General features: G+C 33.1%; 3 protein-coding genes and 1 long non-coding RNA gene across 4 annotated transcripts; 2 read left to right on the forward strand and 2 right to left on the reverse strand.

Moving 5' to 3' along the window:
* Positions 1-700: 700 nt before the first annotated feature.
* LOC108218061 (uncharacterized) lies at positions 701-2,076 on the forward strand. The gene is made up of 2 exons (XR_010291345.1): positions 701-1,618; positions 1,790-2,076. It is a non-coding gene; the product is annotated as an uncharacterized LOC108218061 (long non-coding RNA).
* Positions 2,077-3,248: 1,172 nt separating this feature from the next.
* Positions 3,249-8,420, forward strand: LOC108216057 (uncharacterized). The gene is made up of 7 exons (XM_017388718.2): positions 3,249-3,538; positions 3,913-3,942; positions 4,864-4,953; positions 6,680-6,818; positions 7,323-7,608; positions 7,730-7,784; positions 8,090-8,420. The coding sequence occupies exons 1-7, from the start codon at positions 3,413-3,415 to the stop codon at positions 8,162-8,164; spliced, it is 801 nt and encodes a 266-aa protein (XP_017244207.1). The 5' UTR covers positions 3,249-3,412; the 3' UTR covers positions 8,165-8,420.
* An 899-nt stretch (positions 8,421-9,319) lies between these two features.
* LOC108217441 (cadmium/zinc-transporting ATPase HMA3) lies at positions 9,320-14,957 on the reverse strand. Its single transcript, XM_017390272.2, has 8 exons — positions 14,687-14,957; positions 13,553-13,834; positions 12,660-13,013; positions 12,417-12,554; positions 11,962-12,295; positions 11,624-11,826; positions 11,285-11,487; positions 9,320-11,102 (listed from the first exon to the last, which is right to left on the reverse strand). Exons 1-8 carry the CDS (start codon positions 14,865-14,867, stop codon positions 9,471-9,473), a joined length of 3,327 nt encoding a protein of 1,108 aa, XP_017245761.2. The 5' UTR covers positions 14,868-14,957; the 3' UTR covers positions 9,320-9,470.
* Positions 14,958-21,556: 6,599 nt separating this feature from the next.
* LOC108217442 (uncharacterized) lies at positions 21,557-22,840 on the reverse strand. The gene is made up of 2 exons (XM_017390273.1): positions 22,696-22,840; positions 21,557-22,581 (listed from the first exon to the last, which is right to left on the reverse strand). The coding sequence occupies exons 1-2, from the start codon at positions 22,838-22,840 to the stop codon at positions 21,557-21,559; spliced, it is 1,170 nt and encodes a 389-aa protein (XP_017245762.1).
* Between the last annotated feature and the right edge of the window lie 46 nt (positions 22,841-22,886).

A 22,886-nucleotide genomic window follows, 5' to 3' on the forward strand; every position in this document is an offset into this window, starting at 1 on the left:
TCGATTAAATTTGTTTTTTTTTACGGGGGAGTGTTTGGGGTATTGTTAAAAATTGTTATGCGGTCGGGAAAAGTGCGGGTAAAAAAAGTGTTTTTGTAAAAATCAAATAATTGTTTGGTAATTTTTTTAATATTTTCTTATTTTGAGTTATAATATAAAACTAAAAATTTTTTTGTGAGATTTGATAGTGAAATTTGTAACAGGTTCATTAATCAGAACATAATATACTTGTAATAAATTCTTAATTGGCGACATATCTAAATTGGAAAATAAAATAATGAGCTGATTTGTTTTCTGATCATTTGACAAATTGATTTTAAAATTGTTAAAGCTAGAAATAAAATAAAAAATAATCTAGATAATCCAAATTGCATTAACATTCCAGAAAAAGCAACAATATCATAATTAGCCTTATCACATAATAATTATTTTTTAGACCGCTGCTCAGAAATCCTAATTGCATAAACTAGAGTAGCAATACTCCAATTATCCGCTATCTACATGCCGGATATGAGATATATGCATGTCAAATGTATAAATCACTAACAGAAGAATAATTTTTTACGGGAAAGATAAACTTTACAATAATTATCATCAATTCATATTTTTCAGATCCTAAAATGCTATCAATGAAATCATTCTTAACCGATCCAATATCAAATAAATTCAAATATAACTAAACATAGACATAATAAGGCAATTCAAAAAGGACATATAAATATAAAAAGGAATTAGATTTCATTGCAAGAAAATCAACGAAATTGAAAGGAAACAAAAGGTTAACGCTTTTCGGGGAAAAAATCTCTCGACTAACCTGAGAAAACACAACAACAAAAGAGAGGAGGGGTTCATTTTGTATATGAAGCATTTGCTTTTTTTTTTCCCAAGGCGAAGCCCGAAGGAGGAAGAACATGAGAGGCGCGTACAATGCTCCCCACCCCAGGCCCCATCCATCAGTAAACAAAACAAAGATGACTTCGTTTGCGAATTGCAGTACTTGCAACTAAACTTTACAATTATTATCTTCTCTAACGGCTATAAACTCTAGTGTCTACATAGCTTAACTTGGTTTATTTTTTGGTGTCATATAATCCATCACTACCACAAATCCACAATAATAATCCAAGATTGTCCTCTTTCCCTCCAACGGTTCACTTCCTACGTACAAATCATCCTTAATTTCCATCTCTTTCCATTACCAAAAATCTCTCCTCCTTTTTTCCCGTCAACAAGGAGAACCGACGCATCTTTCCCCTGCTTTGCTTCGAAAATGGAGGGCGGTGCTGCTGCTGCTACTGCGAAAGTCGAGCATATAACAAAGGCCTCCTCCGTTGAGCTGCTGAGCAAGTTTGCTCAAGTGAGTTCCAAGAGCAACAATAATAAACTTGCTCTACCTCTTGTTAAGAAGAAGAATAAGAATTTGCGTTTGTCGACGAAACGTCAGAAAATAAATAGAGAGAAACCGGACGGGACTAACTACGAGAGTCTATTGAACAATTGTGCAGCCGATAGGAAATCACTTCTTGCTCCTGCTGCCAACCGGAAATCCACTGCCTCGATCCGCTTAGCGAAGGCCAGGAATCTCAAGAACAAGTCCCTTCTGGGAAGTCTTCAAAAGGTCTGGTATTTTACTTCTGCTCTTATAATTTTAATTTTATAATATAATATGATCATAGTAAGTCCTATCTTTGACACCTCGAGGTTTTGACAGAATTTATCGATTAACATGATATCAGAGTATGTTATTTTATTGTGCTTTCCGAACAACATTAACGTATTCTTGGTGCAGACATGGCGTAAAACGGTGGAAGGGGCTTCAAAGATCTTCATAGAGAGACATTACAATCGGCACAAGCGCTTAATTAGTGACCTTGCATGAGTCCAGTTACAATCTCTGTGGCAAACAGTCGTCGTTAACATTTGTTCAATACTTGTTATATTGCAAATAGACATTATAGTAGTGGATTTGTCTCTAGTTCCTGCAAATACATTTGTGAATCGAATATGAACAAAATAAATTCTGTGAAATCACCTTGACAAAAAAAGTTATGAACGATTTTTTAATTAATGTATTAATCTGGTTTTGTACACAAATTATAGTCTAAAAAATATGACTATATATTCTAGATATTTTTCCTTGATGCCAGGTTTAAACCACATTTTTTATAGACTAGATTATCTCAATGACTTCACAAGACAAAAGGAGTGAATTTTATGAATCAAAATAAAAACAGCGCAGAAAAAAACGAACCATTAATGTGTAATAAAATAAATATATTCTCAATATAACAATAGACAAGAAAAATTATTATACACACAGGTCCGAAATTAATTTTGGAAATTATTGATACGATTATTATTCTAAATTTAGTGGTTATTGCTGATAAATCTCCGATGTACTGATTAAATATCTATTTATTAAATTGATTAGTTGATTAATTACTAATTAGTCTCATTAATCTTTACTTTCGTATGTTCACCGCAAAGGTCGATTCGCGTTATGATAATACAGAGACACCACCATTGCTGAAGACAATGTACTTAAATGGTATTGACTATATTGATTGGTTATAATTTAAAAATAGAATGTTATTAATATTTTAATTTGTTAAAATAGAATATATCAGTTTAATATGGTAAGAGCATGTAAGACATTATGTAAAATTTGCTGAACCTGTAAGACATTTTGCATCAATGGTACTGGCTATATTGGTTGGTTATAATTTAAAAATAGTATGTTATTAATATTTTAAATTGTTAAAATAGAATATATCAGTTCAATATGGTAATAAATGATGTACAATCTTCCTACAGATTTTCTTACAGACCTGTAGAGGTTCGACAAATTTAGTCATCCATAGGAGGTTGGCTAAATTTATAGACAACAGCTGATCATGGTTGGAGTTGAGTTTTTGGAGCTGTTGGCTAAATTTTTTTATTTAAGTATGCCAACTCACGTTTTAGCCAAGAGTTTTAGATGGTTGGAGATGCTCTAAATGATGTGCAATCATCCTATAAATTTCTTACTATAGAGGTTCGACAAATATAGACATTCATAGAAGGGTTGGCTAAAATTATAAAATTATAGACAACAGGTTCACGTGGTTGGAGTACGATTTTTTCAACATGTTAGACTAAATTTTTATATTTGGAATGTCGAACTCATTTTTTAGCTAAGGGGTTTGTATAGTTGGAGATGCTCTTGAAGTGAAGGAAGGAATAAATATTATTATAAATTTTGGGTGTATATTTAAAATTGGTAGAATAAGAGGAGAAGTAGGGAGAAAAACCCGGAACATCGTCAACCCGAGTACCGAGTTGACTCGGAGCGGCGAAGTTAAAGAAAGCCACATTCCCGTTGAGCTTAACCAAGCATTTGCAGACACAACAAAACAAAATCATATGCAGAAACATGAACAGAGCAACAAAAGCTGTGATTTCCAGCATTCAGGCCACCCAATACAACCTTAAATCGACTGCCCTCTTTCACTCCACTCCTGTTCTTCAACGCAAAAGACGTTCTAGCCCCTGGGACACCGTTCGTTTTCACACTCTTTCTCTTTATTGATTTTATCACTTTTTTTAATTAATTTATCTCTTAATCTCTTATACACATCTCTGTATTATATTTAGGTTTTTTAAGGATTAGGGGTTGATGATTTTACTATTGTTTTGGAATTGGTTGAGTAAAATGTTGGGGTTGAAATCTTTGCGTTTCTTGGGTTGATGGCTGATAAAGATTTGTTGTTTTTCGGTGGCCCTTTTGGTTTTTATTTTGTTATCTTTCATTTCGTTGCTCGAGATTAGGTCTTTTGGGAAATTTAATTGGGTGTTGGAGATAATGTTATAAAAGATTTGCTGTTTAGCGAATGAGAGCATGGATTTGATTTGTGTTTTATGTTCTGAATGCAGAGGGGAAGTGCTTCTAAGGGTTCTACAAGGGTGAGACTCATCTCTAACATGTCTTCACTAATTTTCATTTATGTTAGTGGTGTGATGGTATACTTGCTGTTGCTTATAATAATTCTTATATCGTAATGAAATTATAAACCTCGTACTTGGCACCTGCATTTTGTGATTATTAGGCTTATTCGGGTGGAACTACTGTCATCTTTGATGTCCTATCATATATTAGTATGGCAGTGTGTCAATATGTGGCACCCGAGTTGATTGGTATTCCTTGGCTCCACTGATACAATTTTGCAATACTATTAAGGGAAAAGTTTCCTTCATATGCAAATTGTTCTTGTAATTGATCAAATAAGGTGTCTTTAACTGAAAGATGCATTACTTAACATTTAAGGTGAAAAAATTATTGGCTGGCTATATTAAGAAAGTGATTAGTGTTAAAGTATTTTCCAAGTTGGTGACACGACAAATGAATTGTCACAAAGGAAAAGTTCATTTTATTATATATTCTTAGTATAGGTGTCATCACTTTGTTGCACTCTGGTTTAATAATGCTATAAAATCTCATATTTGAAGTGATGAAATAGTATAGTTTTTATACTTCATTAGATATTTTAACCATGGGTTGAGGGATAGGTTAGAGCAAGTTCAATGCTAGTCCTAGAACGGCTATAACTATTCCTATAAGTTGACCTGAGTAGTGATTTTGTGCGACATCGGTAAGATTTGTTGAATTTCTTTACAATTCGCATATAAACCAATGAACTGCACTCTCTCGCTTAAAGGTACACTTTCTAGCATAATTTATTTATGTTATACTCTTGTGGTTAGGCCAGCATTTTCCTATATTTGAATGCCAAATATGACTCTGGTATTTCATCAAGCTTTTGATACATTCAATTCCTCAAAATTTATTTGCAAGTCTGGAATAATGTTTTTTTTAACAATTTTCAGCGAGCTAAATACTACAGATATTCAGGAAAACAGAACCGTAAAGAAGAATTGCTGCGCAATGTTAGTGCTTTCGCAGAAAATCTTTTTCAGGTAATTTGTGACCAGTGTTTGTTTACTTACCAATGGCCTCGTGTATATTTAAAGAGTCTAGTGCACTTTGTGTCAGACTCCTTTAAATTCTCCACATCAAAAACTACCATATTGTTATACTCGGATTTATTTACTTACATTTGTTGTGTTTCTGTTAAATGAGTTGAACACATAATGATTACAAGGGTGATTCAGTCTTTCCATGTGTAGTCAATATACAGTATTTGGACTGATAATTCCTAAAAAAAAACCCGCCAACCAATCTCTCATCACAACACACCAATACCCACCCCATCGTACCCGCAAAATCCTCAACAATATCCCATACTACATACATAGCTCTTCTCTTCTACTAATTTGTAACAACAAAAATAAACGACCCGATTCATCTCCTCCGACAATATCACTCCCCATTCGTACTTACTCCCCTGACAACATCACTCCCTCAATAGTACTTTTACATGATACTAACTCCTTAGAACATCCCACAAAATAGTACTAAAACAAATCCATATAAAGTCCCACCGCCCCACCCCTAATTCAAGGCTCTGAGATTTCATCATTGATAATAAGACCCAAGTCAAAGTCACAATAAAAAGCTGCTAAAAAGAAAGTACAATCTGATAATGTTGTTGTTCTTAAATTTTTGAACTTTAGTAAGTTGATGAGCGATTATAATTGTTTTGATGCTTAAAGAAAGTTGTGTGAGTCTTATGATAAGTTTTTTTGCTGATAAAGGGATTGTTACTTATTTGCTTAAGGTGTTAGGGAAGGTGTTTTTTAAGACAAAGAAGTTACCTTTGGCTGCTAATTTGAGTATAATAATTGTTAGGAGCAGATTTAGAGGGGGTGTTGGGGTTTGTTGCGGATGAATTCGGGGACTTGTGGTGTGGTTAAAGTTGGGAGGGTTTCGATCGAGAAAGAGGATGTTGTGGAGAATGTGGTTGAGGGGATTAAGGGGGTTATTGGGTTGGTTCCAAATATGTGGGAGGCTTTTAGGTCTTTGTATTTGAGGTGGTTGTATTCTATGGCTTCGCCATTGTATCAGAGTGTGCCAGAAGGGTGTTGAAGATTGAAGGGATTAAGGAGGTTGGTGAGAGTGATGTGGAGGTTATATGAAAGAACTGGATTTAGGAAGAAGAAGCAAGGGAGAATTCAGAAGGTGAAGTATATGGATGTGAGTTATGCCAGGGGAGATGAACTGGGGAGTTCTGATAGATGTATATAAATAACAAGCATCTAATATATTTATGTGCGTGTGTGTGTACCTATGCATACATAATGTTATGATTGTATGTGAATATGTATCTATATAAAGAGAGAGGAGAACAGAGAGAACATAGCTGAAGAAAGGAGCAATGACATATATGCCCTGGATCAAACAGACAGTGTTATTACTTACAAGTGGTAATGATGTCATATTTTGGGCCAAAGATATATACAAACAACATAAAGATATTAATTACCTTTGATGTAACAAGTGGTAATGATGTTATATTTGTTTTCTTTCTGTATATGAATTTCTGTTGATCTATCTGTTATTCTTACAAATTGGTGCTAATCATTTGTTGCACCTCTGTTTTTTCTTTATTCTCAATCCAATTCTACATTTGTTAATTGCTTTTGTCTTCTTTCTTTAAAACGAGGTTTATCTGTTATTTAACTAAAATAATGTAAGTAGCTTTGAAAATAAGATGTAACTAGATAATGATTTTCTGTGTTTTAGGGCTTGAACTATGATTATGAAGAATATGAACGTGAACCATCTTCAAGTCGTGGCAGGACCTGGTTTAGACCAGATTTCAGGGATAAGGGATCCAAAGCTGGTGGGTCTAATTATAAGGGACCCCGATCTGGGCGTAGAAGTAAGTGCATTGAGAGCGTATGAGTTGTTAAGTATGCAGAATTGAACCATCTGTTTGCAGTTCTCATTACTCGGAAATGATAAGCTTTCATGCATTCAAATTTAACGAATGAATCCTTAGTTTGATAACAGCTGGTTTTCGGCATTGTGGCTTCATATATTTGTGTCACAATCTGTAAAGAGTGTGATTATTTTGCATGAATTTTTCCACTCTTCTCAAAAAGCATGTAAAAAATTAATTGAGGGTTTTTGAAACCCAGAAGCATATTGTTTGTACTTATTGGGAACCAGTGATATAACAATTTGTTTCCAGATTCTTCTAGTTATGGATGTTTATTATAATAATAATACATGTTGTTTGCAGTTAGAAGTTTGTATACTATCATCAGAAAATAAAATAAAAATGTCAACTATATACTTATTTGAATAAAGTTCATATACGTACTTGATAGATCTACATCTTTTAAAGCAATACAGTTTGATGTACTTTTTAACTCTTCTTTAGGGGGTTTTCAGTTCTGTGAAGATGATGATGATGTTGAAAACCTTTTCCAGTCTGCATTTGGTGGAAATAAACATTACTTTTGGTCTTTCATGAGTGATGAACCTCCTCGGAGCTCATCAGGATACAGTTATAACAGTAGGTACTCTTCGAGATGGAAGTGGACTCATGAAGAGGATTATGATACTGATGCTGACAGGTCAGAGTCAGAGTCAAATTCAACTTCAGATAGGAAGACACTTGGGTTGAGTGCTACTGGTCCTTTAAATGCGGATGATGTTAAAATTGCGTAAGTTTGTCATTAGTTTTCATTTAGTCTGTTCTTCAACCACTTGGTAATGATTGTATGATCTTTTAATCCAGATTTATATGTTATGTTCTACACTGATGGCTTGATGTTACATATCCAGATATCGAAAATGCGCAATGAAATGGCATCCTGATCGTCACCAGGGCTCATCAAAAGTAAGCTTCATATTGTGCATATAATTATTATATTGGTGCAGAAAAAAATTCTCTTGATCGCCTCTGTTTTTTATCGTTTCTTTCTTGATGCCTGTTATCCATGGCATGATGGTTGGAGATATAATCAACGGAACATAAGCATCCCCGTTTCCCCTCAGGTTGATTGAAAATACATGCAAAAGCCACTGAACTACTACTATCTTTTCAGTGACAACCTTTTCTGAAATTTGAAAACTAAATTCATTGATATCTCTAGTTTAATACAATCTGTCAATCTGATATGACATACAACTATATGTGTACAGGCTGTGGCGGAGGAGAAGTTTAAGGTCTGCAGTGCTGCTTATCAATCATTATGTGACAAATTGGCCTTAAATTGATATTCCCAATAGTCGATCTCCTTACTAAAGCAGACTGATATGATCTCAATTCTCATGATTAGGTTTAATCAATGACCATAGGTATGTACTTGGCCCGAATTTTTTGTTGAATGATCTTCAGATTTCATGAAAGCTTGAAAGTTCAAGGAATCTCTGGCTGAAGATATGCTATAAACTGCGAGGTTGTACACAGAGCAGTATTTGTAATGTAACTTGGATATTTATTTATTTTAAATAATATTTTTAATTTATCATACACCCTGCCCTTCAAACTGAGGTGCTTTCCAGTTATCTGTTTATTCATTTGAAATTTTATCAGCACCATAATTTAGGCACTTGATGATTGATTCATGTCGGTTCATGGTCAACTTTATAGATACTTTCTGATAATACATGTTATTTCTCTTCCCTCCGGGAAGTTTTTTTACTAGGATTAATCTTTTGTCGTAAAGGATTGTAGTGGATTGTTTTTTGTTGCAAAGATCATATTTTACTATTTAATATACAGTATGTATAGCATACAATGTTATTGCAGTGGATCAAATTTTATATACAGTATACAATGTTACTAGTTACGAACAAAATATGTAAATCATAGTTAATCAATGTTTATGGGTATTACACTATTACTCTTGTAAGTCTGAAGTTGGATGGTCTATGCTATGCAGAAGAAGGTTATGAATCACTCCTATAATTTCTCTATTTGAACAAAAATATCTCCAACGGTCATTAAAAAATAAATTCCACATAACAGTATTATTCAATCATTCAACCAAATAATTACAATTCATTTTGAACATGCAATTTTTGTTTCCCTATAAAAATTATCAGACAGTTAAAAAAAAAAATTGGCGACCTTCCCAAGAGGCTATTCTTTTTTATAAAAACAAATAAGAAACGCATTACTTAATGCAGGAAATAATCAATATTACTCTCTTTTATATTTTCCGCATATAGCAACGTCTTGGAGATTATTGCTATTTTTTAATCTCTTTTTACAAATGTTTCAGGCAAATTAGCCGTACCGTTAAAGAAAACTGACCACCCTGTATCCCATGTTGCTGAACGATTGAAACAAATTTCGCCACAAGAAACTTGAAACGTTCATAGATATGTAAAATATTGTGTACGAGAAGTATTAGTATTAGTTCGCAGTTATGCGATCCCGCAATTTTGTTAAGTTCATTGCTTATTGCAAACCACACTTTTTGGATACATAATCAGCATCTTTTGCACAAACCAAACTTATCTACAATTTCAAGCATCTTGTGTCCAGGAACCTCACTTAAGTACTTGACTAATTAATTTACTCTATCACAATTTCTGATAATATCCCTCCTAAAGCCAATTCAAAGAGTGGAGCCTTGCCGCAACACTCTTTCTTACAGCAACCCCTGACCTGCCTTACTTCTGAACTTTGAAAGTCAACATTAGAATCCAGCTTATCATCACCATTATCGCAGCAGCCATCAGTTGCAGCAGAGTTAGAGAGTGGCTCCATTGCCCCAAATGATTTTGGACTCCCAGATTTACATTGATGCTTTGGAGGATTAGAATCAGGGATGCACTTTATATCAACCTGGTTAGCAGAGCAACAATGTTGTTGACACTTGGATTTTGACTCGTAAATGGCTACATTCTGTTGTACTTCGCGAGCTTGATTATCATCAAGTTCACAATAACCTTGATCTTTGGGGAATGGCTCAATTTCCCCAAATGATTTTGGACTCGCAGATTCAGATTGATGCTTTGGAGAATTGAAATGAGGAATGCACTTTCTCTCAACTTGGTTAGCAGGGCAACAATGCTGGTGACACTTGGATTCCGACTCGGACATAGCTACATTCTGTTGGACTTCGTGAGCTGGATTATCATCAAGTTCACAGCAACCTTGGTCTTTGGGGAGTGGCTCCATCTTCCCGAATGATTTTGTACTTGCAGATTCATATTGATTCTTTGGAGAATTAAAACCAGGAATGCACCTTGTCTCATCTTGGTTAGCAGAGCAACAACGTTGGTGACAATGAGAATTTGACTCGGAAATGACTACATTTTGTTGCACTCCATGAACTGGAACATCATGTTCACACCCACTATGATCTTTGGGGAGTAGCCCAATCTCCCCAAATGATTTTGAATTCATAGATTCACATTGATACTTTGGAGAATTAAAATGAGGAATGCACTTCGTCTCAACTTGGTTAGCAGAGCAACAACGTTGGCGACAATGGGGTTCTGACTCGAAAATGGCTACATTGTGCTGTACTCCTTGAGATTTTTGATCATCAAATTCACAACAACCTTGATCTTTAGCTAAAGTCGTCTTCATTTGGAACCCACATGACAGTGAGCAGATGCCATTGGAGAGACTTTGCGCAGAACATTTTTTGGGAAAATGTCTTGTGTGCATATGTTTCTTCAGTCTTTTAATAACAGAGCAACAGTGCTTGTGGCTAAGGGCAATTCTGTTGCCATGTCTTGAAATAGAAGATTTAAAATTCCCTTTACTGTGGTTATCTTTATGTGCTAAGAGTAACATACTGTTGCAGATAACGAGCAAGCATGTCCCTGCATCTGCAAGAACAGCAGCCCAAACAAGCGGATGCCCCATGATAGCTAGAACAACTATAGCAGTCTTGGTGATAACTGACAAAAATAAATTTTCAAGGATTTTCAGTTTCGTTTTCCTTGCAAGTCGAACGGCTAGGGGTATCTTTCGGATATCATTTGACATGAGAATTATGTTCCCAGTTTCCATTGCTAGTGCTGAACCAGAAATTCCCATGGAAATACCAATATCAGCAGTGGCTAATGCTGCAGCATCATTTAGGCCATCGCCAATCATTGCAGTAGTTGATTCATGCTGGAAATCCTTAATTATTCTTGCCTTGTCTTCGGGTAAAAGTTCAGAATGGACAAGTTCTAGAGCACCATCGATCTAAAAATGAGTATAAAGGTATCGTTCGTCAGTACAATTATACTAAAGATAGTATAACACTATGCTACACACAAGGAAGCAAACATGTTGCAAGTATGTATACGGATATATGCAGCTTGTTATAAATTTAATGAATGTAAGCTGATGCCTTAATGAATTTTAATGTGCCGTATTAGGATAACCTGATCTTGTGCATGCTTTGCTGCCGCTTGATGATCTCCTGTAAGCATAGCTGTTTTTATGCCCATTGATTTAAGCTCTTGGATGGCCTCTTTGACTCCAGTACGACAAACGTCAGACAGGCTGAAAATTCCAGCAGGAAAAGACCCTGAGAATATGTATCCAATAGACTTTCCTTCCATTTCATCATCTCCTATGGTTGGTACTGAAATGTTTAAAGGTCAAACCGAGATTATGACAAAACAAGAGTAAAGGGTCATGTGAAAAATAGTCGACACATGCTGTGAAAAGGGTCAATATACTATAAAGTCGAAATCATATATAATATGAAGTTTTCTTACATGTTAAACAACCTGCTCGAAGAGCAATTCTTTTGTTTCCGATATAGATGTCTTTCCCATCAATCTTCCCATAAATTCCTTCACCTGGAAAGTTATGAAACTCCTCAACTTCATCTGGCTTCGGATCAACAGAATATGACTTTGCATACTTAACCAGTGCTTCTGCCATTGGATGACTTGACTTGCTCTCGATACTTGAAACCCTAAATGATATTTGAAATGTATGGATATTAAGTGAAACTTTAAGTATCCAGTTATATGAAACAGTGTGTTTCTTGGAGCTAATCTACCAATGAAACATTACTTTAAGTTCGATGGTGAGGTTTATATATAATTACCAGTACAGTAGCTTGTCCAAGGTAATATGATCATCCTGTAGAATTGGTTTGAAATCTGCAACAATAAACTCCCCTGTGGTAATTGTACCTGTTTTATCAAATGCCATTATCTTCACTTTAGCCAGAGTTTCAAGATGTTCTGCTCCTTTGACAAGAAGACCTGATTTAGCAGCATTTGAAAGAGCACAGAAGGCAGCAACTGGGGTGGAGAGGACGAGTGCACAAGGACATGCGCTCACCAAAACAACCAATGCCAAGCGGCACCACTCACTTAAATTGTGTGCTCCTATTGCAGAGGGAACAATCACTAAGCAGAGAGCTATAGCTATGATAACTGTCACAAAAAAATATTGCTCTTATAGGTTAATAGACAAATGAGTGTATTCAGAAAAATATATTTATCTGCTCACAGTAGCAATTCCCAGCTAAATAAAAGTTAAGTTGCACAAACTAACACGGGGTGTAATATTTCGTGAATTTGTCAACAATTCTTTGGGTTTTTGATTTATTCTTTTGTGCCTCTTCAACAAGATTTGCCATCCTAGTCACCACACAATCTTCCGGTAGAGCAGTAGTGTTAACGTTTAAATGACCTACAAATATTATGTAATAGTGTAAAAGATGGGGAAAAACAATTTTACTTAAAACATACATGCATATGCAAAAATAGTTAAGGTGTGTAATAATAAAATATTTACCATTTAGATTGATGGTGCCGGCCCAAACAGTGGAGCCAATTTGCTTTGAAACGGGAAAAGATTCACCAGTTAAAGTTTTCTCATCAACGTCACAGTTTCCTTGTACAACAACTCCGTCAATGGGTATAACATCACCGGGCTTAATGGAGAGAATGGTGTTAAGCTGGACTTGATCAGCATTCACTCTTTCCCCGGTTTCAGCAATGAATGCCGTTTGAGGAACTATGTCTACGAGAGATGACATAGCAGAAGTAGCCTTGTGACTTGCCTTGAACTCGAGCCATTGAGAAAATGTGAATAAGAAAACTATTGCCCCAGCTTCAAAATAGTCTTTTAGCACAATTGATCCAGCAACTGCATATACCAAAATAGTTAACTTTCCCACTAACCTATTGTGTGTCATTTCTATTCAAATATGTACTGTTGTGTTATTGATGTGTATGCTCTAAAGTGTGATATTGTAGTTGATTTTACAAGTTATTTTTTGAAGAGCCGATTGAAACCAAACCAAATAGTCTATAGAAATATCATCTCACTCCTTGCCGTACCTTATAATAACTTTCTTAAAATTGCTCAGTAATCCAAAACTTCAGAAAAATTTGTAACAAAAAAAAGGACGGCTGGAAATGCAATTTAGCTAGCCAGTTTTAATCTCCTAGAAACTACTTTACGTCATGAAAGGCCGGCTTAGCCAATGTGATTGCAGTGATAGCTTCATACAATAACATTATAAGTGAACATAAGGAGATGAACATATTAAGCAAATAACGTAACAAATATGGCAGGCATGTGGAGAGGAAAGTGGTTGGTTGATCTTCTTTCGGTGCATTGCAATCTTAATCAGTCAGTCTTTGTTAAGAATCATAGCAAGGTAAAAGGGGGGAGTGAGGTACCTGTGATAAGGACAAGAATGTTGATGTTGGAGAGGTTGAAATGGCGTATAGCAGCAACGGCTTTCATGAAAATGGGAAAGATAGCAAGCGCAACAGCAGCCAGGCCCAGGTAATGGAGAGGACGATAAACATGCTGGAGTATTAAGGTTAACAATACCAAGAATCCCGAGCCTAATACAAACGGGCTTGGCCATTTCTTCTTGTTATTCTTGTTACTGTTTTCCCCTTCTCCAGCTTTGTCTTTGACACTTGCATTCAATCCTGATTCATTCAGAGCGTCCACTGCAATATAATCATGATTTTTACATAACTTAAATTAATATATTCATTCAGAGTATGAATATTATTAAACTAGTTACATCTGCAACCTCCAAAATGTTCCCGCTATGCTTTCGCATACTACAGTATATATTACAGGTGTAGTATAGGAAGCTAAAATCAAACCCAAGATTGATGGATATTTTATAGAACTTCCTCGCTCAGACCCAAAAAAATCCCCGATAACTGTATCCACAACTAATAATGTCCTGTGTTGACCATCCATTGTTGTAACAATCTTTCCACGATTTTTTATAGTCTAAAGATTTAAAACCTACTCCCTCCGTCCCATATTTATTCTTCCATTTACTTTTGACATGTCTCTGTTCCATTTTAACTAAAGTATAATGTTTGACATTTTGATATACTAAGGTGTAACAAAAGTAATAGTTACATCCAGCAAAAAAAATCAATTCCTATATCAAATTACAGTTTAAAATCAACTTCTTCTTTTTTGCCAGAAGAATCTAAACTTTTATTTGATATAAATTTTATAATTATGACTATATTCATATGTGATATTTTTAGTACCTTAAAATGGGTGTTAAAAAATCAAACATCAAGTTAATTGGGGGCACTGGGCAGAGACTATATTCTGTTTCCTAACAAAGATGTAATGTTCAGACATGAATCGGAAAAAATTATAGAACTATATTTTATAGACGGAAACCACAAAAGTAGACGTGAAAAAAGTTGTCACATGATTGTCATGATCATCTCCTGTAACCAAAACAGTGCGACGCTTATTTATAATAGTGCTGTAAAATTAATATAGGAGCGACTATAAAATTGGGAAGCAGGGAGTAAAAGTGATACCAATTTGGATCTGGGAAATAAGGATGGATTGATGATGAACGATGACAGTTCTTGATGGCACCACCACCGTCACTTCCGTCACTCCTGGGAGTGGCTTCAGTATTCTCTCTATTAAAGACGCCTCTGAACTACAGCATAGCCCCGACACATTTAAGTAGCTTTTTTCCACCTTATTCGTCATCTCCTGATCGTGAACAAGGGTAAGACATTCAATGATAACAAAGTTAATGAAGCGTCGAATTATATAGGCAGTGTTGTGTGTACTGTGCACTGTATACAGTATACACCGTATACAATTACGTATGAGAAGGGGATCTGTGTAATATAACATTGCCAATTTGAAAATTTTACCATTTATTAATTATCATATGGGAATTCAGACAAAGACCCTCAAATTTTTTTATTATTATTTTTTCTTAGCAATTGCCATTTAGGGATTTCGATTCAGGATCCTAGAGCATCTTAAAATTTAATTATTAGCATAGTAAGAAAGTTCTAAATATAAATATAAATTTATATGAATTATAAATAAATAAAAATATTATAATGTATATGCATACAATTTATATCATATTCATAATAATTGACTGATTAGATGGAGGGCACATTTAGTCATAAAAGTAGTAAATTTATTCACGCAACATTAAATATAAAAATAAATTTGAAGAGTTGAAATAGTTATAATATTATTCTATATTTAAAATAAAAATTGTTAAAAATCTATGTGATAACCAAAATTTGATATTATTATGAAGAGTTCGGATATCTTATACTATTCTGATATGTGACTTATATTAATATTTATTATTTTAAATGATTATATATATATGTACTATTAAATTTAGATATTAAAATTAATATTTAATAATGAAAGTATTAACCAAAATTTGTTCATAAACTAAACTTAGACTTCACTTAGAGCATCTTCACCATAAAAATCACTTAGCTAAAATGTAAGTTGGCACATCAAAAATAAAAAAATACAGTCAATTTGTCAAAAAAAAACTCACACTCCAACCCTATTTTATTTGTCGAACCTCTACAAGTCTGTAAAAAATTCAGATTGCGCATCATTTATTACAATATTAAACTAATATATTTTATTTTAATAATTTGAAATATTAATAATATAATATTTTTAAATTGTAACCCACCAATATAACCAATTGAAGCACGATTCATTTTATATTGATTAGTTATAATTTAAAAATAATATTTTAAATTATTATAAATAAAATATATTACTTTAATATGATAACAAGTGATGCACAAAGTGCTGGACAAATATAATCAACTATAAGAGTTTGACTATAATTATAGACGAGATGCGGGTAAATTACTCTTAGATGCTATTGTAGCCAACCCGATCGGGGAGCAACCCAGTGGAGATGCTCCGACAAAGCTTACAAGTACATACATAGATTAACAGGGTGAATCAGTTTTGGTAACATGACATTTTTAGAAGACAAAATGGTTAGTATTACTCCCTCCGTCCCATTTTAAGTGCTTTTTTAGAAAGGTTTGTCTAACCTGTGCCCTCAGGGCACAGGTTTAAGACATTTATTGTATCTTGTTTTCATGCACAGTACCATTGTTAATGTATTAATTACTGATTAGAAAATTGGGATCTTTTTAAAAATACCCATCTGTAAAATTAGTTTTTTAAAAATACTACCATCTTTTTCATTGTTTTTAAAAATACCTTTTCATAAAAATTTTTTTCCAAAAATACGATTTGCAACTTTTGCAACCTCATTTGCAACCTTGGGCGGCGCAGCCGTAAAAGTTGCAAATGAGGTTGCAAAAGTTGCAAATAAAAATGGAAAGTTGCAACTGTTGCAACTGTTGCAACCTTGGGCGGCGCAGCCGTAAAAGTTGCAAATGAGGTTGCAAAAGTTGCAAATGAGGTTGCAAAAGTTGCAAATAAAAATGGAAAGTTGCAACTGTTGCAACTGCAATTGCAACTAGTTCAACTGAAAACTGTAAGTTGCAAATGAGGTTGCAAATGAAGTTGCAACTGCAGTTGCAACTTTTGCAACTGCAGTTGCAACTTCATTTGCAACCTCAGTTGCAACTAAATGCAACTGAAAACTATATATAGTTGCAAATGAGGTTGCAAAAGTTGCAAATGAGGTTGCAACTGCAGTTGCAACTTTTGCAACCTCAGTTGCAACTAAATGCAACTGAAAACTGCAAGTAACAACAGATGTATGGTGTGCCCCTGGCGGGGCCATTAGATTACAATAGAATCAACTGAATGCAACCATATGCAACTGAATACAACCATATGCAACCATATATGCAATTACAAATCCTGATTTCAAGTTCCAGTTTTCAAATGTCATTTTCGACCTCATTTTCGGAATCGATATATATATATATATATATATATATATATATATATATATATATATATATATATATATATATATATATATATATATATATCGATTCCGAAAATGAGGTCGAAAATGACATTTGAAAACTGGAACTTGAAATCAGGTTGCAACACGGCTGGCGCCGCCTGTAGTTGCAAATGAGGTTGCAAAAGTTGCAAACAGTATTTTTGAAAAAAAAATTTTATGAAAAGGTATTTTTAAAAATAATTCTGGAAGGTAGTATTTTTGAAAACAATAAAAGAAAAGGTAGGTAGTTTTGTAGATTTCCCTAGAAAATTCAAATGTTCACATCTATCAAGAAAACTTGATTTTTCATTTACTTTTGTATTGTATTATATTTTTATTATTTATATTATTTAATAATATTAAAATAATAAAAAAAATCATACATTTGTTATTAAATATAAAATTGGTTGATTCCGTTAGGAGGCTGATTTTAATTAGAAAATTAATGTATATGCAGGGGGGCTTGTTATTATTTGTGGGTTGAGATCAATTAAAATTTATTTTATACTCGATTAAAATTTAATAAAAAAAATATCTTATGATCCCCACATTTTTTGAAATAAAATAATATTTTGTCATAAGTATAAAATGTGAAAGATAAGTTATAAATAGAGTATATAATCTACTTCTATATATTAAATGGCAACCAAGGGCAAAAAGAGCAAATAAAATGGCTGTGAAATATCTATTATACCTCTATATTAATTGTAATTACAAAATTACCAATAGATGACTCATTTATTATATTTGATATATTGAGTATTAGTAATTAATACATTTACATAATAAATATCTATTTAATTACCTTTGTCACTTATTTATGACCGCTCATTAAAAAAAATATATATGTGAATTGAATTTGAGATATTTAAACTAACTCTCATGTAAACTCTACGATCATAACTATTAAATTAAGATCTCTTGATTCTCATTTTATCAAAAAAAATATAATTTTTTTTATGTGCGGATATCTCAAATTAATTTCGATTTAACTTAGTGTTGGTTCGAATATTATAATTAATTAGTTTTTATATTTTTAATGGAGTGATTTTGTTGACTAATCTTTTTTTTAATCTCATACACGTGTGTGTGCTTGTGTGTGTGTATAATAATACAATCATATTTATTAATTTAGAGTTTTACATTAATTATTGACACTAAATTTCATAACAAATAGTAGATTTGTTACGTCTTGTGTTAAAAAGCCGGAGTACAAATTTTTTGTTTTTGGCATATATCTTGTGATATAAAGAATATGATTGGTGACGGTGTGACGGTGTTCAATAAAACCTCTAACACTCAAGTGGCAAGTCAATTAACAGCTAACTGATATTCTAAAATTTGAATTTCAATTTGACTTGTTAAGCCTATTGAGTAACGAGTACTCATTTTAGTTGAAAATTACTTATTTAAAAAAATGGATATATTTATAAATTGATTTTAGATATTAAATCATTAATATATATATATATATAATAATTTATAGTTTATATTATAATATTATATAAAATTTTACAAATGTTAGATAATTATGTTATCATGTGAAATTTTTTCCATTTTTAACTTGTTCTTTATTTTTCAATTTAATGTATAATCCAAGTTGCCCCGATTTATTTATTTTTTGGGTAAATGAGGACTACACCATGTAAAATTTTATACCAAGAAAAGAGAATTTACAACGAGAGGACTACTCTCAAATTAAAATCTCGAAAAACACATCTCAAAGAGGGAGTGTCAATAGAAACTAAAATAACAAAATTTCTAACCGAGAAAAGAAGTTTTTGAATCGAGTTATGTTTGAGCTTTATCCGAGTTAAACTCAAAATCGAGTTACCGATCAAATTAATCGAATTTTAATTAATATATTCCAATAGTTAACTATTAAACAAATAATCATATATAGATTATTATATTAAAAAAGGTCCATTGGATATCGATAAACTCCGATCATAAGGTAACAATAGGGTATTCAAGAGTCTATCGACATGTTAGGTATCTACTCATTATAATAATAGCATGGACTTGGATGGTATTAAATATATATGAATAATAATCGTATCGTGATCTGAATTAGAGATTTCAGAATTGGAGTTAGGTATGTTAGAAATAGATTCTAATTTAGATATATTTAAGATGACTCCACGAAATTACTGTGAGAGTCAATTGTGAAGCTACTGATTTCGGAGGAGATGCAGGTTGGATTGAACAAGAAACCATCATCTTCGTTTTTAATTTTCAGAATATTTGTATTCAGTCAGTTAAGCAATCCGAAAACAAAGCGGCTAATTATTTAGCTCGTTTATTTGTTTTTCAACCTGGTTGCATGATCAATTGGGGGTTTGTCCCGATCGATTGAGTCTCTTTCGTATTAATGAAATCTGCTCTAAATTTTGGCAAAAAAAAAAAAGATGACTATATATACATAATCATATTTTCTCTATTATTTGTGTTCAAGATGTAGACTTGAGTATTATTTGAGAGCGGATGCTTGAGTATGTTAGGCTTGATTATCATAATTTGATTGATTGTATTATTGATACGAATTTGAATCTCATATTTATTAATCCTAATTCAACCGAGTGATGTCACTAACTGATAATTGATTGATAATTAGTAAAACACGCTGATGAGTAAGATATATAAATATATAGAGATTTATTTTAAAAAAAGGGGGTAGGAAAGAAAGAGGGAGGGAAAAATAATAAGTATCAACAAGTATTATATTTATCTTAACTATATGGTTGCCTCTTGGCAAAAAAAAAACTATATGGTTGCCTCTTATAAGCATGTTTTATACTCCCTCCATCCCATTTTAATTGACACTTGTTCCTTTTTGGGACGTCCCAAAAACAATGAACCTATTAATCTTACTATTTTTGAACACTACTTTTCACTATTACACCCACTACTTTCTTCCACTATCTCTATTCTATAATAACATAAACATTATTACCCCCACTACTTTCCTCCACTATCTCAAATCTATTATTAAAATTTTGATGGGTCCCACCACTTTATCAACTTTTCAACTAATTTAATCTCTTTTATTACCTTTTTCTTAATCTCCGTAAAAGTCAAAGCAGTTCAATCTTTTCGGGACGGAGGGAGTATATTATGTCCATCAGTGTTCGAACTTATCTCTTTTTAATGATCGTAGCACATGAACATATTAAATCAGTTTTAATTATCCTACTATTTCATGGGTTTGCTTATATGATTCACTCAAACGCGCCTATAATTTTTATCGTTTATAAACACATTTTATTATGTTTGATTGAAAAACACGCTGAAAAATTGCAATATAAACCTCTTTCATATGCAATTTTACAGTGTCAATTCGAGCTATATGGAAATTTGTCAGTTATGTTGAATCAGTTATCATGGATATTATTAATTTATTCTAAAAAATATATCTAAAAATTCAATAAAATTAATATTTTATTAAAAATATTCAAAATTTGAACTATTAATCAAAATATACTATATAGAAAATAATTTATAAATGACGGGTCCGTGCCTCGCATGGGCTTTTACGCTAGTTAGTATATATACACATACACTGATACTTGTGCAAGTCAAAAGAACACCTAATGATGGTAATCATGACTTATCCTGTGCCCTGAGGGCACATGTTAGACATTCCGTTTTTAGAATAGAGGTGGTGTTCCAAATTAACTGCTGTTCTCACATTTCCACAAAATATAAGATTATCATTTCCAGCTTTACCCTTATTAATGAGTCTTTATGTCTGTCAAACTGGTTTGTTAGTATTCCGTCTCCAGTAAAACTCAATTTGCTTTCATACACATCATTGGACTGTACTACTTTGAATGAGTATTGAAAAATTATTGTTTAATGAAAACAATATTTATAAAAGAAATACTTTTAGATTGTTAGATTTTTTAACAAAAAAGAGTACCAATATATTCTTAAAATATATAAAATCTAACAAAAAAAATTAAAATTAATATTAATACATAATTTATTTTTTATACACTATAAATGTAAAGTTTTTAATATTACAAATTTAAACCTGAAATAAAAAAAAATAAAAAATATTATCAAGAAAACAAAAATAAAATAAAAATAATTTCATGCATGCATTCATAAGGGTTCAGTACAATTTTAAATTCAACTTGTAAACTAAAGTACTACCACCACGATAAACAGATCAGATAACATTAGGCCAACAATCTCTGTGTTTCTTCTATCAACTTCAGATCACAGCTAAGTTGGCTAGGTAATTTCTCATCCTTTTCCAACCTTTCTTTGTTCATATGTGGAATTTTATATCAATTGGAGCCTTGTGTCTTCATGAATCATGACTTCTAACATGCAGGATTGTAACGTCAAAAAAAATTTGTTTAACAGTTTAGGTGAATATGCTTCATATGCATCCTCAACTGCCGCAATAAGATCATCAATGGTTTTTGGTGCCACTTTATACCGTAAGGATTGAATAGCACTAAAATACGTTTAAATCCGGAGAATTAGCGGGTTGGCACATCAAGCGAATGTCAAAACCACCTTGTCTTGCAGCTTCACAAAATTCTGGATCACTAGGATCAACATGTGTTCTTGCGTTGTCCTGTTGTATCACGATTAACTTATTAGCATCATCACTTGGCCATTTTGATCGAACCGATGGAAGGACTTTTTCAATTAAGAACGACCTTATTGTACTTCTCCCCACAGATGTCATCGCTTTTGTTTCTATGGTCCCTGCAGCTCTGTTGATACTGTTTCTTTTAGCAGGCTCTTTTGTGACAAATGGATAGATTCCGATTTTTCCAGAGAACTTTACATTGCCTTCTGAATCGAATCTTGGGCGAGCAACCGCAGCAAGGAACATCACTTTCTCAACAAAATTTTTACTTTTACACACACGATGTGGTTCCTCTTCATCAGCAACAAGATAATATGTTTCAGACTTTTTTGTCATATTAAACCATTTCTCGTCAATATGGATGATATTGTCCATGTCGATGAATTGTGGTTGATGAGGCAAGCTGTTTATATCGATCATTGATAAGCAAAATTGTAGCCTGGCTTTTTTGTTCTCGTCCTTCAATAAAGGTTTGATGGCATTGGAGTGACGACGGATTTTCCCAGTCTCTAAAGCTCGATGTAGTGTTGATGAACTAATTTTGAGGGCATTAGCTGTAGATCGAACAGTGGTCCGTTGCTGCAAAGGAATGCTACGGAATGCATCAAGATCAATCTGGATTCTTTTCCGACCACAGTTGTTTGTTCTTCGATGAGATACATCACCACCTGAATTTTCTTTGGATCTTTTCCAGATGCGTTGAACGGTACTCATGGAGACAGAAAATAATGCTGCAACAGACTTTGTTGTATCTCTTTTAAGTTTACCGTTCACGCTTCTTCGCAGCAAGGCTATATATATGTCCTTCCTTTGATCATTTGATAGATTTTTACATGTTGAAACGGCAGTGTTTTCTCTTGAAAGAGTGAAACTCATATCTTCACCTGCACAAAATAAAGGAGAGACACATAAGAGTATATATCAATAACAAAACATGCTGTCACAGAGAGACACTATCCAATGAAATAAGCGACAGTAAATATAAGTAATACTCCTACCATCAGGAGGTGGTGGTTCATTGAGATCAAAGTCTCTTGCGTTCTCTTCGACGTCAACTTCTTCTGCTTCTTCATTTGTGTGGCTTCCTTCATGATTTTCTACTTCAGTTGGAGGAATATTCAAGTCAAAATAATGGAACTCCATAATCCAACATTTAGATTTAATTTTATTCTCAAGAAAACTTGTGTTA

The sequence above is a fragment of the Daucus carota genome, chromosome 4, assembly GCF_001625215.2.
Source record: "Daucus carota subsp. sativus chromosome 4, DH1 v3.0, whole genome shotgun sequence".
NCBI lineage: Eukaryota > Viridiplantae > Streptophyta > Magnoliopsida > Apiales > Apiaceae > Daucus > Daucus carota.

Bases quoted from the DNA above. Each gene is read 5' to 3' on its own strand.
- LOC108216057 (XM_017388718.2), top strand. From the start codon at position 3,413: ATGAACAGAGCAACAAAAGCTGTGATTTCCAGCATTCAGGCCACCCAA. The intron at 3,943-4,863 runs GTGAGACTCATC...AACAATTTTCAG, and splicing joins CTTCTAAGGGTTCTACAAGG to CGAGCTAAATACTACAGATA. The intron at 6,819-7,322 runs GTAAGTGCATTG...ACTCTTCTTTAG, and splicing joins ACCCCGATCTGGGCGTAGAA to GGGGTTTTCAGTTCTGTGAA.
- LOC108217441 (XM_017390272.2), bottom strand. From the start codon at position 14,867: ATGACGAATAAGGTGGAAAAAAGCTACTTAAATGTGTCGGGGCTATGC. The intron at 11,488-11,623 runs GTAAGAAAACTT...TAAACATTTCAG, and splicing joins TCGAGCAGGTTGTTTAACAT to TACCAACCATAGGAGATGAT. The intron at 11,103-11,284 runs GTTATCCTAATA...ACTCATTTTTAG, and splicing joins CAAAGCATGCACAAGATCAG to ATCGATGGTGCTCTAGAACT.
- LOC108217442 (XM_017390273.1), bottom strand. From the start codon at position 22,840: ATGGAGTTCCATTATTTTGACTTGAATATTCCTCCAACTGAAGTAGAA. The intron at 22,582-22,695 runs GTAGGAGTATTA...TATTTTGTGCAG, and splicing joins TGAACCACCACCTCCTGATG to GTGAAGATATGAGTTTCACT.